Genomic DNA, 17521 nt, shown 5'->3' on the forward strand with positions numbered 1-17521 from the left:
ATCTATTTCTATGAGGATGAGAAACATATATATCTGTTGACATAATCCAGCAAAAAGTTTACACTTGCCAAAAGCAAGTTGAAAGATAATATTTCTAGGGAGTCTAGACATGCTCGCCACTCTCAAATGGCACAAAGCTGGGCTGAGAGTTGCCAACTATGCTGCCCAACAGGTGATGATTCTTTGGAGGGAAATGGATGGGTGGGGTGAGGGGCAGAGTTGGTGGTGTCATATTGATTTGTGAGCACAGCAGAGAATTAAAAAGACTATATTCAAAAACTGGGCAATAAAGCAATTTATGTAAATTTGAAACACAAACATGTATTTCAAACCCCTAAATAATTGTTAAAGGTCATTGATATCCAAAAATACATACTAAACACATTAAGGGGGTTGTACCTATTGATGCTGGGTTGGGGAGGTGAGGTGAGTGTTAGGATGAAGGGGTAAAGTGAGAATAATATAGGAGAGGAGCTGATCACAGGCTGATAATGAATTGAGGCATATGAATCATTCACTCGCTGCACCTACGGTCCCCCAGGAACAACAGCAAACAGTAACTGTAGACCATACAGGGTTCACTCATCACTGATCCTATGGGAATGGATGGTCCAGAGTACCAAAGAATTAATGACACTCTGTGGTTCAAATACAAAATTGTCAATTAAAAAAAATAACAATAATAATTTCTCTGGTGTGCCCTCAGAGTGAACTCTGCTCTTAAAGTTCCAGCCCAAACTGAACTCTAGGTGCACAGGTGCAAGAGGCCTACTGCCTTTCCAAGGTCTCTAGCTTTTGAAAGGATGTGGGGACTTTCTGACAGATGTTTAAACTGTAGCCTAGAGAATTTTGCCAGAATTGAGCAGCCTCAAGTAAATACCATCTTTCGTAAGATTCAACCCACTACAGGCAACTCTGCAGTGCATCCAGGCATAATGAGGTATAGATCTTTTTTTTTTTTTTTTTTTGCAGTACGCGGGCCTCTCACTGCTGTGGCCTCTCCTGCTGTGGAGCACAGGCTCCAGACGCACAGGCTCAGCGGCCATGGCTCACGGGCCCAGCCGCTCCGCGGCATGTGGGATCTTCCCAGACCGGGGCACGAACCCGTGTCCCCTGCATCGGCAGGCAGACTCTCAACCACTGCGCCACCAGGGAAGCCCCCGAGGTATAGATCTTAATCAGATCTTATCCTGTGGGGTCATAAACTAAGTCGAAAACCAAGGTTTTCATATCTCCCCCACCACAATCAGGAAAAAGGGAAAAAGAGGAAGAAAGACAGCTCAGTAATATGTAATAATTAACTCAATCCCTGCTATGGAGGGACCATAAGCCCAGTTCAGCAGTTAGCAAATGGGAAAGTACAAAACCTTCAACAACTTCGCTTCCTATTCTGCTTTCCACCAACATTTAATCTTCTTAATTTGTATATTCCCATATAACTAATTAGCAGAGCCCTTCGTGAATCAATTCTTTTATATACAGCCAGATATAAATGAAGACTCTAAATTCATGAGAATGACCCCATACACCCATGCATATGTCTGCACGTATGCACACACTTCAGTTAAACGCCACTTTGGCAATTTCATCCGACAGAGTAGATTAGTCGAAGAGATGCCAAAAGGATTTTCTGAGCTAGGATTACTAATTCAACAAAGCAGGTTAAAAGCAAGGTAGTAACATTTTCAGATCTTAATATCCACAAGTCTAAGGAACACGGCAGGCCCCCCCAAATGCCTATGACTCACTATTTTGGTCTTGTTAAAATTTAGGAATAACCATAACATGTGTGGGCCTGTGATATCTTATTTGGGGTAGCCTGGTGGGTCGGGGAGGTGTCAGAATTATCACAAAGCTTTTTTAGGGCCCCAAGCAAGGGTCTGTGGACCTCTAATCTCTCAGACCAGGATATAAATACTCTACACATCAGGGAACACTGAGGAAGGATAATCACCTTCTGTGACTGATTTTCAACAGTCCAGCCAGGAAGCACCACATCTGATATGAAGCATTTTACACTTGCCTGTGCTAATAACTAGGAAGTGCCCTGGCAGAAGGCAGCCAGTCTATGCTACCTAATTGACACTCATTTAAATAATAGAGTAATTGAAACGTCAAGCCAGAGGTATTCCCTGTGTGCAGAGCTCACCCACACTGTCTGTTCTAAAGGCACCTCCCGGCATTACTCAGTGTCATGGCTGGCACCCTGTGCCCTCTGTAGCCCCAGAACCAGGCCCGTGTGAACACACTCGCAGCCCGCGTCTGGCTGGGAGCAGAAGGGAGTCCTCAGCACCACCTGGAAGGAGCCAGGGCTGGCTCCGCAACCAGAAGTACAGGCTCAGAATCCCAGGGGTTCACCGCAGCCAAAACTTTTAAAAGATTTTTCTTGTTCTGAGCGATACTCACGCTCACCATCTGGACACACCTACTCTCACAGCCTAATCCTAAACTGGCAGAGGAAGAGGCAGAGCAAAGAGCATCGAGGACTTTTTAAGACTGTCCAGGGCTTCCCTGGTGGCGCAGTGGTTGAGAGTCCGCCTGCCGATGCAGGGGACACGGGTTCGTGCCCCGGTCCAGGAAGATCCCACATGCCGCGGAGCGGCTGGGCCCGTGAGCCATGGCCGCTGAGGTTGCGTGTCCAGAGCCTGTGCTCTGCAACGGGAGAGGCCACAACAGTGAGAGGCCTGCGTACCGCAAAAAAAAAAATTAAAAAAAGACTGTCCACAGTTTGGGATAATCTCGTGCCTCGTAGTAAGAGTACCCGCATTTATGTCTTAAGTGGGACTGGAGCAATCTGGGCACAAGCTACAAACGGCTCTCCATGCTCTCCCGCCCACCTGCCCAGTCACGTACTCCAGAATACTCTAAGGCATTTAAACTGATGATCATTCTAAATGGTGAACAAAACCCCACGTTTCCCACTAAAGTCCTTGACAGAAAAGACAAATGAGAAAATGGTCCAAGTCAACCAGCCTGTAGCCGTGATCCCAGGAGTCAGCAAAAGAAACAGGCTGAATCTCTTGTAGGCTCGACTCAAAGCAGCACAAATAATAGGCAGTTATTAGACTACTGCTATAAAAGTCCAATAGCTCAGAACTTTATAGGCTAAAAAAGGAACCCCAAACATCCCTGGACTCTTTCCAACAGTATAAACGATTCATTCATTTGAAATGACAGCTTATATTAGGCTCATAGATATGGGAGTCCTTCCATCAGCTCCTAATCCGAGAGTGCAGTGTGGCATCTCTCCAGAATCAGAAAGCATTTGAGATCTCTGGCATTAAACAAAGGCTTACGGAAGGATTTTGCAATGCCAGGTATCACTGCCAGCAAGCCTGCTCCTAAGACGGAAACACAAAGGTCTGTCCGGAATGCCTAGTGAAGGGCATTTGATGGCCTGGCACGAAGGCAGGCTCTATGTCCAGAAACAAAAGACACCCAAGTACCTAAATGCTCTCATTATAATAAAACATCCACTTAAGAGAAACCAAATCATATATTTTTTTCCTGATCAGAGAAATCGATACTTGGTAAAGCTGTAAAAGCCAAGAAGCAAATATGTTCCAGGAGTTAAGAGAGAGAATAGAGGCGTTTGAATAGGATCACATACAAATTAGAATAATGACAACAAAAAATGATGGTAGGGTTTCCACGATTTTGAACTCATCATGCCTCCACTCCAAATGTGTTCTTCCTCCAGTGTTCCCTCACTGAGCTGACCAGACTCACCCCCACTCAGATGAACAAGCTTGATTCCATGACCCTAAAAAAGGAGATGCAGGGAATTTCCTGACAGTCCAGTGGTTAGGGCTCGGTGCTTTCACTGCCGTGGCCCAGGTTCAATCCCTGGTCAGGGAAGTAAGGATCCCTCAAGCTGCGCAAGCTGCCAAAAAAAAAAAAGGGAGGGAGACACAGTGGTCACCCCAGCCTACAAAAGCCCTGGTTGACCTGCTTTCTGCCTCTTCAGCTTCCCCTCAGATCCCCTCAGTTCTGGGAAGGGCTCCTCCCGCTTCAGGAGCTCAGGTCTGTCAGGTGTGGAATTCCCTCCACGTGGGATGCTCGGCTCCCTCCCTGCCGACGCCCCCATCCACCCAGTGTGTGCCCATATTCCCCTGAGACCTCACCTCACCTATTACCTCCTCAGAGAAGCATTTGTTCACACACCCAAATGTAAAGCAGGAGCCACCCGTCTGCACTCACATGGGTGTGTCTGCATGGCTGCTGACCGTCCACGTCTTCCCTGCAGACTGTGAGCCCCATGAGGGAAGGAGCTGAGCCCGCTTTGCTCACTGTTAGGCTCTCCACAGCTGCCTCAGCACTTGGCAGGAGGACAAGCCTGATGAACGTTGGTTTCAGAATGAATTTTCTCTTCACAGACAGGATTTAGAGGTGGGAAGAGACATGATGCTGGTTTTCAGAGAAGACTGAGCCTATAAAGTCTTTAAATGTCAGCAGAGATCTTCAGGCAAGGCTTAGTCACCAAGCCAGCGTGTCTGTGCAAACCCCTTCTCCCTACAGGAGCTCGCCACAGTGTCACACCTGCTCACCTCCTCAGGCTTACAAGTGTGGAAAATCAGTACTTTCTGTGGTGTGGTAGGTTTTGTGTTTGCTTGTTTGTGTGTTGGAAGAAAGAGGTAAAATGCAAGAGTTCCAAAAACAAGGCGTAATTTAATACATCAATAGAACAGCAAGGCTTTTATGGGAGGTCCTTCCTTGGATGACTGATTTGAGGACTTTTGGCTACTATGATGCTACGGTGATGAGGATGACCAAAACACAACGAGTGCCTTGGCTTCAGCCAGTTTAGGGAGGTCCTGCAGGACTTGCCTGCTCAGCAGGGACAAAGATGCCCCTGGTCTCTGCTGCCCTTTTTCTCCTATCAGTGAAAACAATGGCATTTTCAGCAGGGAGTGAGGAAGAGTGAATTACATCAGTTTCCCCTTCTTGCTTTGCTGAAGGTGATAAGGATTCCTAAGTCACCCTGCATTTGAACTGCTGAAGCTGAGAGGGGGAAAAAAAAAAAAAAAAAAAAAAGAATTCCATCTGTTTATTTTGTGGCTGGGCTGACTCCTGGTCTCTGAAATAATCCGTGTAAGTTAAGCCTATTGCAGCAGTCTCACCTTCTATTTCAAAGCCAAAAACTCAGTCTGTGTTTAAATGACTAACAGGTTAAAGAGCACTGTGGGGTATGACCTGAAACGATACTGGTCTGTCTCTTCCATGCTTTTTATGATTCCCTGAACATAGCAAAGACTTAGCTTTAACACATATGCCATGTCTGTGAAGCGACACTCCTTCATAAGGGGGGAAATAATGGCCCCTTTCTTCATTTTGTCTTCCAACTTCTTGAATCGTCGCTTCAGAGAAACACATGATTACGAGGCCTAATGAAAAGCACCCCACCGCAGCCCACCCCACATGGTACTGACAATTCTTGCATCTGAGTGAAGCTCTACTTGTTGGGAGAGTAACAGAGAGGACCACAGACTGAAGAAGGGGGAAAAAGCTGAGGAATTATAAACATTTCAGAGAAGTCACTCCTTGTTCAGATTCAGGAGAGCCAGTGATGTGGTACCATCTATAGCATGTCTTAGGCTAGAAGCTCCGATCACAGTGTGGGAAAAGGTGTTCCTGACTCTGGTTGTCTCCCCCTCCTCCAGCGATATCTGGGGAGTGCACGGCTGCTCCAGCAAGTGTTTCCTACCCAGGCTCTACACTGAAAATTCTGGTTTTACAGGACACCCTAAACGAGGGCTCTACACGGGAACGGACAGCAGAGAAGGGCCAGTTCCCACTTCTGTTTCTCCTCCACTGCCCTACGTGACCTTTTTCTCTGGGAATCAGGGACAGAACCTCCAAGGCTGCCAACCTTTGCTCTGCTTACCATCCGCCAGCCGCCACCACATCCCCACACCCTTTCCGGAAGCTTTCAAATCACAGAGATAAGCCCTTCAAAAGATGGGCACGGCTCCAATTTGTTAACAACAGTCTTAGAATGCCAGCCTCTAGGCATCGTGGCACCCAGAGCTAAAGGCGAAAATGTCTAGAATTAGTTAAATTCAGCTAAATTCTTCCTCTCTAGCTCCCTACCCTACCCCATCCCAGAGAAAAGCGCAGAGGGAACAAGGTAATCTCTAGACTATTTTCTTTCCAGCCCAAATGAAGCCAAAGAGATCAAGATAGCCAAGGGTGAAAAACTGGGGCAGAGCCCAAGCCTCTGATATTGCTGCTTCCCTATCTCCCAATTTCCCAGTCCTGTCCCAAGGCCCTACCAGGTCCAGATCTCCATGAAGGATCAAAGAAAGAAGGAATCCCATGTCTTCCGTCCCATGAATACATGCCTTGTGCATCTGTATTCCAGCCTTTATAACTTGATCTTTGTCTTGCCTATCTTCTTTACCCCATCAGTCTAATTAATATGGTTCACAAGAATTCATTAACTCCCAAATTCAACACGCTTAAGATTGGCTTCCTCATCAGAGACTAAAGAGCCTACAGTCACCATAAGACAGTTGAGTGCAGGTCATTTTGAGCTTATTCTTTTTCACCCCGGAGCCCACAGGAAGGCCCCAGGTGCCTACACTCAAGGTAGAAACAGAAAGACTTTCTTCAGAATGCTGTGAACCAGAACTGGCTTTTTAAGCACACATGCCTTCCCCCCGCACCCCAGTCTCTGTGGCACAGCACACCATTCCCAGCTTCCACAATAATCTTGGACCTTGGCAGAAGAAAGGCAGCTAAATCTGAGATGTGTCACGAGGCCACTGGCTGGGGAGCAAGAATATCTAAACACAAACCAAGGCGAGAGCAACAGGCCAGAGTTTCCACAGACTCCCTTTTAGCTCCTGTGGTTGTAGAGCGCTGATGGCCTAAAGATAACCCACGACTCTAAGAAGGGTCACTTTTAAATAGTAGCTTGAGTACCACCAGTCATTTCAGAAGTATTTCCTTCCAGAGCCTGCTTCCATCCACATCGGCGTGCCAAGCCTGCCCAACGATGGCAAGCCCGCAGCAGAGATGAAAGCCCGGAAGGACACGGAAAGAGTCCCAAAGGGAAACAGACAGCTCCTAACATGTTGGTTCTGTTCTGTGCCCACATTTGGACTGCTGAGAAAGAATCATCTAGCAAAGAGCCACCTTGTAGAAGTGACCTACTGACAATCACTGGGGATTAAAGAGCACGTAGAAAATCAAACAAAATAGTTTTAACTCAATGCCTCCCCTCTCTAAAACTGAGGCAGGGTACACCATGACGGCTACCGTCTAGGAGTGTTTTAGGAAAGCCTTTCCCTCCCAGAGAAAACATATACCTCTCAGTCTGCTTGTCGGACCCCAGTTTGGCTGAGCACGGAGAACTGTACGGCGGCTTCAGCACATACTGCACGTATGCAAGCACTGTGGCCACCCACTAACCACAAAAGTGCCCAGTGGAACTGCTCAGAGGAGCCTGCTGCTTTTTCGTTTCCTTTGAAGCCAGGGCCAAAGTTCCCAGGATCTTCCTAAGAACCCCTGAGATCCGCTCAGCCCCTCACCTATCCACCCAGGGAGCCCACACTGTCCTAAATGGCAGTCGGCCAGGGGCTGGTGTACAAGGGACAGGCGTGCAGGGGGCTATTTTCAGTTGCTATCTGCTCAAACGCGAGCTGCACATGCTCAGGAGGCAGGCAAGTTTGGGTTGCCTTTCAAACTCTGGGCGGTCCAGAGACATACACCTTTCACAGCTGCCCGGGCAACCAGCTGCCCAGTCCTCCTCCCAAGACGGGAGCAATGAAAACAGCGTAACCTGGCCAGCCACCATGCCAGCGAGCAAGCTGCACCTCTCATGTCACTGCCCGGGTTATTCTGAGCTGGGCTTATTGACACTCCATGGCAACACAGGAACAAAGGACCAGCTAGAGGGATTTAAATGTCTTGCAAAAGTTGCGAAGAAAGTCAGCGGCTCGGCCTTCTGTTTTCATAACGGAAATTAGTATTAGATTATTGTTGTTCACTGCTGCTATTATTTGTGAGCTATCTGCAACAAAGGTCTTCTCTTGGAACTAAGGGTTTTGTTTTTGTTTTGTTTTTGTTTTGTTGGCCACCATCAAGTTGCTATAGTTGGGATGCCTTTGAAAAGGCAGCATGTGGGCCTGTCTGCCCCGACCCTGCAGGAGGACTAGTTTTTCCCGTCCCTTCACCTCTAATCTTGCTGTAACCTGTGATCCACTTCTACCACAAAATTCTTTCAAGGCACACTAAGTGCATCTAATTAATCTTTCAATAGCTCTCACTGACCTCAGGATCGAAGACAAACACCTCATGCACAAGGCCCTGCCAGGCTAGTAGGGCCTCAAATCTCAACCCGAATGCCTTCTGGAGGCTGCTCTGGCCATGCTGGGCCACCCGGGTGGTGACCTGTATCCCCCCACTTCTCTGGGCTTGGCCCTTCCCCTGCCTAAAAAGTCCTTCTCAGTCCTTCCCTTGCTGGTCTAATGCCTGTTCATCTTCCCAAACTCTGCCTGTCCCCAATCCCAGCCTGGTGCTCCATGAAGGCCCTTCCGGCCAACACCCCTAGTGCTGTGCTGTAACCTTTGTCCCCTCCAACTAGACTGTGACTCTTTGACAGCAAAAACCCCTTCTCGGTATGTTGACATCACCAGTGCCTACCCCGTGTGCTCATGGTAATTTATCAACTGCAAGAATGTAAGATTGTCTTATCACTGATTCTCTTTTCCCAGACTTGGAATAAATTCTTTCAAAGGATGATGTGCTTTCTTACCCTGTCCCCAGCCCAGATCAGTTCCTGGGTCTCTTATTACCTTTTCTGTATTAGGATAATTATTCATTCATTCATTTGTCAAATATTCACTGAGCACCAAATACATGCCAGGCGCTGTTTTAGACACTGGAGAGAAAACACCACCACCAAGCCCTGGCCTCTCTCACCCTAGGCCTCACTTTGCATGGCTGGCGCCTCACCACCACGCTGCTACTGCTAAGCATGGCTCTGCGGTAACGGCTCTTGAGAGCTCAGGTAACCCACATACAGAAACACGGTAAGAAGGAAGAAGGCGGCTCACGATGGTGTCTGACTCCGCCTCTCTCCTGAGAAAGGCTTGATTCCTATGCGTGGCCAAGAGCCTTCCTTTCAGAAGACACTCTGATTAGCAACACCACTGAACTATCAAAAATTACCCTAACCCTTTGCAAAACTGACAGCGTGAAGCATATGAACGAGGACATAATGTTAAAGATAAACACTGTGTAACTCTGCATGGTATCCTGCAGCATTACATACATCACAGGCGCCAAAGGTTAAACTGGACTGTTGGGGTTTTTTTCTTTTCCCTATCTCTTCCTTCTAGCTTTACCGAATGGGTGTGATTTTTTTTTTCATTTATATTGGCTTAGTGTAAATACCAGAATTCAGAAGGTAAACAAATGCAGCAAATAATAAATAAAAGAGGCTACTCCCTGCTCCAAATCACCGTTTGAATAAAAAATATAAGCACAGGTTTTTGTTCTTGCTTTAAGGTGAATCTCACCACCCCCTTCCAAGAGGAAATGTCTCATTCTGCCTCCTATTCCTTCTCTCCTTCCCACATGCCCCAAATATACATATCCTCAGAAAGTCCATGTTCCCCTCTAACCCATAACAAAGCATTAGATGCAGCATTACCGTGGATCTAGGAAACACCCAGCTCTGCAGAGCTCAGATTCAGCTGATTAGAATCAGGCAGCAGCTGTTCCAGTGTTATGACCACGGCTGAGAAGGCACATATGTAAACTTCCCTCTTCCTGTCAAATCACTGGCTTGCAGAGAGAGGATGGTCAGGCTACATGAAGTCGTAAAAATAAATAAATAAATAAATAAATAAATTTTTAAAAGGTCTGGGCCAGCTTTGCTGGAGACTATCTGGGTTAGCTGTCAGAGCTTTCACCTGAGGGCAGCCAGGATTTCCCGGCAGCGAGCTCGTGGGAGCAGACTGGAGGTGTCTTTCTTAAACTGTGGGTTATGACCCATTTGTGGGTAGCGAAATTGATTTAGTGGTTCAAGACAAGGTTTCTTTCTTTCTTTCTAAATGAAATAAAACTGAATAGAATAAAAAAGAGAAGAAGCAGGAGTACATTAGCATAGTAAGTGTCATCACTCTTTCATGAAATTTTCTTTTCAGATGCATGCGGGTCATACTCCAAAATGTTTCTAAATGTAGACGCACTGGGTCCAGCTCTAAAATGTTTCTAACTGTGAGTCACAGTGAACATTTTGAAGGCTGCCCTGCCCTGTGTCTTACACTATCTTGGAATCGACATGAGTTCTGAGTAATTATGACTATTTCATATAACCATTATCTATGGAAGCTTGCCTGAGGTCATGCTGGGCTACAGAGGGAAGTTCTGGAGGACAGCTGGTAATGTTTGGGAATTACAAATTAATTTTTAAATTTTTTTATTGAAGTATAGTTAATTTACAATGTTGTGTTAGTTTCCGGTATCCAGCAAAGTGATTCAGTTATACATACATTATATTCTTTTCCATATTCTTTTCCACTATGGTTTATTATAGGATATTGAATATATTTCCCTGTGCTATACAGTAGGACCTTGTTGTTTATCTATTTTATATATAGTAGTTTGTATCTGCTAATCCCACACTCCTAATTTATCCCTCCCTCACCCCCTTTCCCCTTTGGTAACCATAAGTTTGTTTTCTATGTCTTGAGTCTACAAATTGATTTTTAAATGTTTTGTTTTCCTTGGTGTTTACTTTTCAAGAGCAAAAGTAGCACACATGCCATCCCTACAAATCTCCTGCTTCACCAGTTTTTCCATAAAGAGGAGATGGCATCCACCCTCTCCCCCTTGAGACCGATCTTTATAAAACAGAAGCTTAGAAGCTATTGCACTGCCCACTCACTGTTGACCACAAGGAAACCATTTAATGAGCTAGGGCCTTGGATTTGTTTTCCCATCCATTCAATATTTGACTCTGACTGAATTCTTAAGAGTCCTCTCCACACCCTACCACTAACTCCTCTCATATAAATGCATTGAATATGAACATTTTATAATGTTCACTGGGAAAAAAAAAAATTGGATGTGGCTTTAGTTTAACTACCCACAGCTGAAACAAACATTCCCCAGAAAGGAAAAGCTGAAAAGAAGCTTTGTCACAGCTCACCTTGCATCAATAATATACTCATTCTGTTAGGTGAGAAAATGTGACAATAAAGAAGCAGTATCTTAAAAGTGTACAGCTTCACCTTATATTTACATTTTAGGAACTCATAGTGGCCAACAGCTCAGTACATCTCATCTCTCTCCCCAACAGATCTCTCACATGATGATGTGTCAATGAAAAAGATTTGATTCTGAACAAAAAGGATAAATTATAGTAATGAGAAATGAGGGCAACAAATTTAATACTGAGACATTTCTCTTACATTCATTCACCCCTTCACGAACTTCCTGAATTCTCAATAATGAGAAATTCAAAGAAAGGCTTATTATATTCTTCACCCCCAGTGGCAAAGAGGGGCACCTTTGTGGACCCTAACAAAAAGTCTATTGACGTGATCTCCTTCCTTCTCTCATTGGGTAATTGGGCTGGAAAGTCTGAGTAGTGATGGCTTTGGAAATACTAAAATCAAGTCAACCCAGAAAATAATTTAGTACTTAGCAATCTTCTCTAAGACAGGCCGAAGTCTGTTGCAACAAAACTCTGCAAAAGTCCAGCCTTCCTTGCTGCAATAAAATCTAACTATGGCTTGCAAATTTAATAAAATGTGGGTCATCTTAGCTTTGAAATATTTCTGAAGAAGCAGTATTCCACTTTAAGTTATTTGTGCCATGGTCGTCCCTGCAAATGCTCACAGGGACAAAGGTAAAACCAAACAAGCAGGTTCTGGAACAAAAATGGACTTCTCCCGGGTGGCATGATAGCAGTATTAGAGCATGATTAGTCTTATTAATGGGAAGGAAAAGGAAGGATATACGGGTAATTAGGGCTCAAGTGCTCTTCTCTGTGAGAGCAAATAAAAATCTTCCTGCAGCTGGAGTTGTATATATAATGAACATGAAAAATGAATATTGGTATGAGAGAGAAATAAAAAACACAAACCCAGGTAAAAGGGATTCATCATTTGCTGTTGGAAGCTCTCACCTCAGCCTCTCAAATGGACTGGATTGAGCTGGATTCTAGCATGTACCAGATGTAATATGAAAGTGGATGTAGCTAATTTAGGGTACCAAAAAATACAAAGTGCTGAAGAAGACTAGTAATGATTGAAACTCTTGAATACCAATCCTCAAAGTATAACACACCTTTTATTGGCTGTATAACCTTAAGCAAGAGTTTTAACCGATTCAAAAGCACATCCCCACTAACCTATCTCATTAGGGTAATGATGAGGATTATGGGAAATAACGAACATAAAACAGCCCAACATTGGGCACATATTAACCACTCAATAAATATTACCTATAAATCATCAAAGAGATAGTTCTAGTAAGCAGTATTTTCCAAACTTACTGGGTCTTTTTGGCCCCAGAGCATTTAGAATTCCACAGAAATTGAGAAATGTTCTAAAGTACACCCATACTAGTCAAACTCTGCCAAAAGTACTCTTTGGGACTTCTTATTTGACATGTTAACACTGTATCTAATCAATATTTAAAAGACATCTGGGAGTAACTAGGGAGACAAAAGGAAAGAAGCTTTCTGGTTTTTTGTTTGTTTTTAATAGACTCAGAGGAGTACAATACCCAACAAAATATATTAGAACAAAATCTCTATGACTTTCTTATTTATGCACCAAGAATGCCATTAGCTCCATTGAAGCCCAATTAATAAGGTGCTGTAGCTGCTCTGCAAACATCAAACCTGGGTCTCTTTCCTTTTAAACTTGGTAGTCTAGGGCTCCCCTGGTGGTGCAGTGGTTAAGAATCCATCTGCCAGTGCAGAGGACACGGGTTCAAGCCCTGGTCCAGGAAGATCCCACATGCCGTGGAGCAACTAAACCCGTGTGCCACAACTACTGAGCCTGAGCTCTAGAGCCCACATGCCACAACTACTGAAGCCCGTGCACCTAGAGCCCGTGCTCCGCAACAAGAGAAGCCACCACAATGAGAAGCCCGCACACCGCAAAGAAGAGTAGCCCCTGCTCGCCGCAACTAGAGAAAGCCCGTGCGCAACAATGAAGACACAATGCAGCCAAAATAATAAATTAATTACAACAAAAAAACAAACAAAAAACTTGGTAGTCTAAAGCCCTGCACTAGACAATCTATGAGGCTAATATAAAGTTTTTAGTTATTTGCCCTATTATTTACCTCTTTTGGTTAAGTATTTTGTATTCGACATTTGCTTTATGACTAATGTTGAGTATATTACAATTAGTTCTCAGTGGTTTTTATAAAAAAATTTTCTAGTAAATATGCAAAAACAAAGAGTCTTTTCATAGAATATGCTATTGATAGTTAACTAGGAGTTGAGTCATTGAGGGAAGACAAGACTAAGGCCACCGCTATTAAGATCAGAGTACTCTAGGTTGTAGCACTCACTGGATATTGTTTAAAAAAAAAAAAAAGCTATCGCAACGAAAGGATATGTGTTCTTTTCCATATCTGTAAACATCCTAGTGCTGGTGTTATATTCAATAGCAAAACCTTAGTGGCAGCCATTTCCATTTCAGCCAGACTAACTTGTTTCATTACAGATCTTCACTCTGGCATTAAGAGGTCATTTGCTGGATCCTTTGGGCAGCTTAAGAGCTTAAAGCAGGAAAAAACAACCAATGGCTGGGTTGCTAACATTGTTCCATAAATGCCCTTTTCACCTCCTCTTTCCCCATTCGTTCTCCACTTCCCCTTCTCTATTTATATTACATTTCCACCTCAATTTCTCTTCTACTCTTTTTTTTTTTCTATCGTGCCCACACCAAGCGTCCACCAGGACAGCACATGAAACCTGAAGGATTGTCCGACCACACAGAACTGCTACCGTACCTAGGGAAGCACACAGAATCTGGAGGGACTTCATTTCACAACATTCTTTATTATTTTTTTTTTTTACTGATCATATTATGTAGCAACTAAAAAGAGGAAAAATCCTAGCAACTTGCCTATTACGTCTCCAGACATTGCCAAGTGTCCCTTGGGGGAAAAAAATTAACCCCTCAGATGAGAACTACTATTAACCCACCAAATATTCCCAGCCCATTTCTTCTTAGTAATTCTTTCAACCTAGGACCCAACCCCTCTTCTAGTTAAACACCTCCTACTCCTTTAAACTTGCCTCGCAGGATCCTTATTTTATATCTTCTTGGCACTAATTAAAATGAGTGCAATATTATTGGACTGTATCAAACAACACTGCTTAAAGAATATAGACTATGGATACCTCAAGTGGTTGACGATAGCGTTTTTTAATAGAAACTTAATGTAAGCTGCTTTATATAATTGTAAATTTTCATAGGAGTACAAAGGAACAGGTAAAATTCACATTTTTTGTTGTCTTCAAAACCGTGTGTACTTTACACTTACAGCATATCTCGGCTTGTATCAGCTGCACTTTGAGTGCTCAATATGTGGCTAGTGGTTCCCTGACTAAAATACATGTCAGTGAACATGGGAAGGAGGGAGGAACAGATCAAATATTATACACCTAATATATAACAAAGTAGAGTTCTAGTATATCAAGCACTGATCTGTCCACAGTGTTGGCTACATTAACTTATATTATATGCCTCCTTGGAAACTTATCAAGTGTATAAAACTGATCACTATACCCCCAAGAGCCTGTAAGAGAGGGATTAGTCTTACTGGCCCATCTGATCACAACAAGGCTGAGATTCACACCGTAAGCACCACTCCTCACGGAGCAACCCTTATAAAATAAAGTGCAAACTGCTCAATGCACAATAAAATAAGAGTTTGTTTACACATCCAGAAAGATTTACACCAACATGCTAAAAGCAATTACATGTAAGTGCAGGGAATTATAGGCAACTTTTATTTTCTTTTTCTCTTGATTAGCGCTTGTGGACTCCACAGAGGCAGTGCCATCCCCAAGTACCTTTTTGCAAATGGGGAGAAGGGAGGACAGTGAGAATGAGTTAGGCCCTAAAATGCCTCTGTGATCCCACACAACTAAGAGTTACCCTGTGCCCCTTCAGGTTCTCACTGGCCCACCTACTAAGCATTCATTTACACGAAAACTGCTGTATAATTAATTGAACCTAATATCTAACTCTTTTATACATAAAAATACAAAGTATGTCTTATACTGTCTTAATGTATATGAAATTTTCTCAAAATATAACCACTGTGTAAATCAAGGCACAAACAGTTCTCTGTTTTGTTGGGATTCTACCAAAATTTGTTCACCAAGTCAGCAAATTCAAGCGCTGCAGACAAGATCACTTGTGATAATTAAGTCACCGATACAATACACTAGTACCAATATGTTTTCTGTTTTCTAAGACATCAAAGATTATTATACGTGTGTGTGTGTGTATAGGTATATATTTTTATACAAACATTTGTTACTTCATTACATCTTCTAGTGTACTCATGCCCAACTACACTAGATTATATTACATTTGTCTATACATACTATTTTAATTATATGACATATTTAATTACATATTATTTTCAGAGAATTTTCTCTTCATTTCAGATAGCGAATTATATTGAATTTTTAAAATTTATGTTTATAAGAAAGGTATGGTGTGTATAGGTTGCACTCCAAGAAAATCAAGGGACATTATCAAATATGTATAAAAAGGGGATGTTCACATGCAAAAAAAAAAGAAATCTAGACACAGACCTTATACTCTTCATAAAAATTATTCAATTAACAGATCACAGACCTAAAGGTACAACACAACACTATAAAACTCCTATTAGGTAACATAGGAGAAAACCTAAATTACCTCACCGAGTATGGCAATAACTTTTTTTTTTTTGGCAATAACTTTTTAACGACATGATCCATGAAAAAAATAATTGATCAGCTGGACTCCATTAAAATTAAAACTTCTGCTCTGTGAAAGATAATGTCAAAAGAATGACAAGACAAACCACAGACTGGGAGAAAATATATGCAAAAGACATATCTGATAAAGGACTGTTATCCAAAATACACCAAGAACTCTGAAAGCTCAACAATAAGAAAACAAACAGCCCAAATAAAAATTAGGCCAAAGACATTAAGGACACCTCAATAAAGATATACAGATGGCAAATAAGCACATAAAAAGATGCTCCACATCATACATCATCAGGGAAATGCAAATTAAAACAATGAGACACCACCACATACCTATAAGAATGGCCAAAGTCCAGAACACTGATAACACCACATGTTGGTGAGGATGGGGAGCAATAGGAACTGTCATACCTTGCTAGTGGGAATGCAAAATGGAACAGCCACTTTGTAAGACAGCTTAGCAGTTTCTAACAAAACTAAACATACTCCACCATACAATCCAACAATCACAATCCTTGGTGTTTACCCAAAGGAGTTGAAAACTTATATCTACACAAAAACCTGCACATGGATGTTTATAGCAGCTTTATTAATAATTACCAAAACTTGGAAGCAATCAAGATGGCCTTCAGTAGGTGAATGGATAAATAAACTGTGGTACATCCAGACAGTGAAACATTACTCAGCACTAAAAAGAAATGAACTATTAAGCCAGGAAGAGACACAAAGGAACCTTAAATGCAAAATACTAAGTGAAAGAAGCCAATATGAAACGGCTATATACTGTATGAATCCAACTACATGACATTCTGGAAAAGACAAAATTACGGAGGCAGTAAAAGAATCGGTGGTTGGCAGGGGTTGCAGAGGTGGAGAGAGAGGAATAGGTGGAGCTCAGAGGATTTTTAGGGCAGTGAAATACTCTGTATGATACTATATTGATGGATATATGTCATTATACATTTGTCCAAACCCACAGAATGTACACCACCAAGAGTGAACCCTAATGTAAATTACGGACTGGGGTGATTATGATGTGTCAATGTAGGTTCATCAATTATAACAAATGTACCACTTTGGTTGGGGGGATGTTGATAAAGGGGGAGGCTATACATGTGTCAGGGCAGGGGGTATATGAGAAATCTCTGTATCTTCCTCTCAATTTTGCTGTGAACCTAAAAAACAGCTTTAAAAAAATAAAGTCTTAAAAATGGGGGGAGGGGAGGATTGCTAAGTCTGATAGGATTAAGAACAAACTAGTTTACAGTAAGCCAAACAATACACAGTATACTCATCCTACCCCAAATAGTTGTGAGCCACTTACCTTCCATACTAGGGGAAGGGAAAGCAATCATCATTAGCACAGGAAGAATCATCACTCCATCTACCATTGTACAACTGTGGAGGGAAAAAAAGAGGTATCAGTAAAACAAAAAAATTTAACTGTAGGATGACAAATTAAATTAAGCATACCACCTTCAAACTGCCGTTCAAGGCCTTTCTTACAAATCCCCCTCACATATGTTGCCTTATTTCTTAGTACATTTAAAC

The 17521-nt window shown here is 42.9% G+C and overlaps 1 protein-coding gene across 3 annotated transcripts in view; it reads right to left on the reverse strand.

Moving 5' to 3' along the window:
* Positions 1-17521, reverse strand: part of ACVR1 (activin A receptor type 1) — a 127775-nt gene that overhangs the window by 41882 nt on the left and 68372 nt on the right. For 2 of the 3 annotated variants that reach the window (XM_082630146.1, XM_082630144.1), the window contains exon 2: positions 17295-17368. In XM_082630146.1, coding sequence (XP_082486272.1) covers positions 17295-17361 — 67 coding nt within the window. In that variant the 5' untranslated portion in view covers positions 17362-17368. Of the gene's footprint in view, positions 1-4200; positions 4377-17294; positions 17369-17521 lie in introns of those variants that run through there. The other variant, XM_082630145.1, reaches the window with a different exon arrangement.

Source organism: Mesoplodon mirus (genome assembly GCF_964341445.2).
Source record: "Mesoplodon mirus genome assembly, chromosome: 8".
Taxonomy (NCBI): Eukaryota; Metazoa; Chordata; class Mammalia; order Artiodactyla; family Ziphiidae; genus Mesoplodon; species Mesoplodon mirus.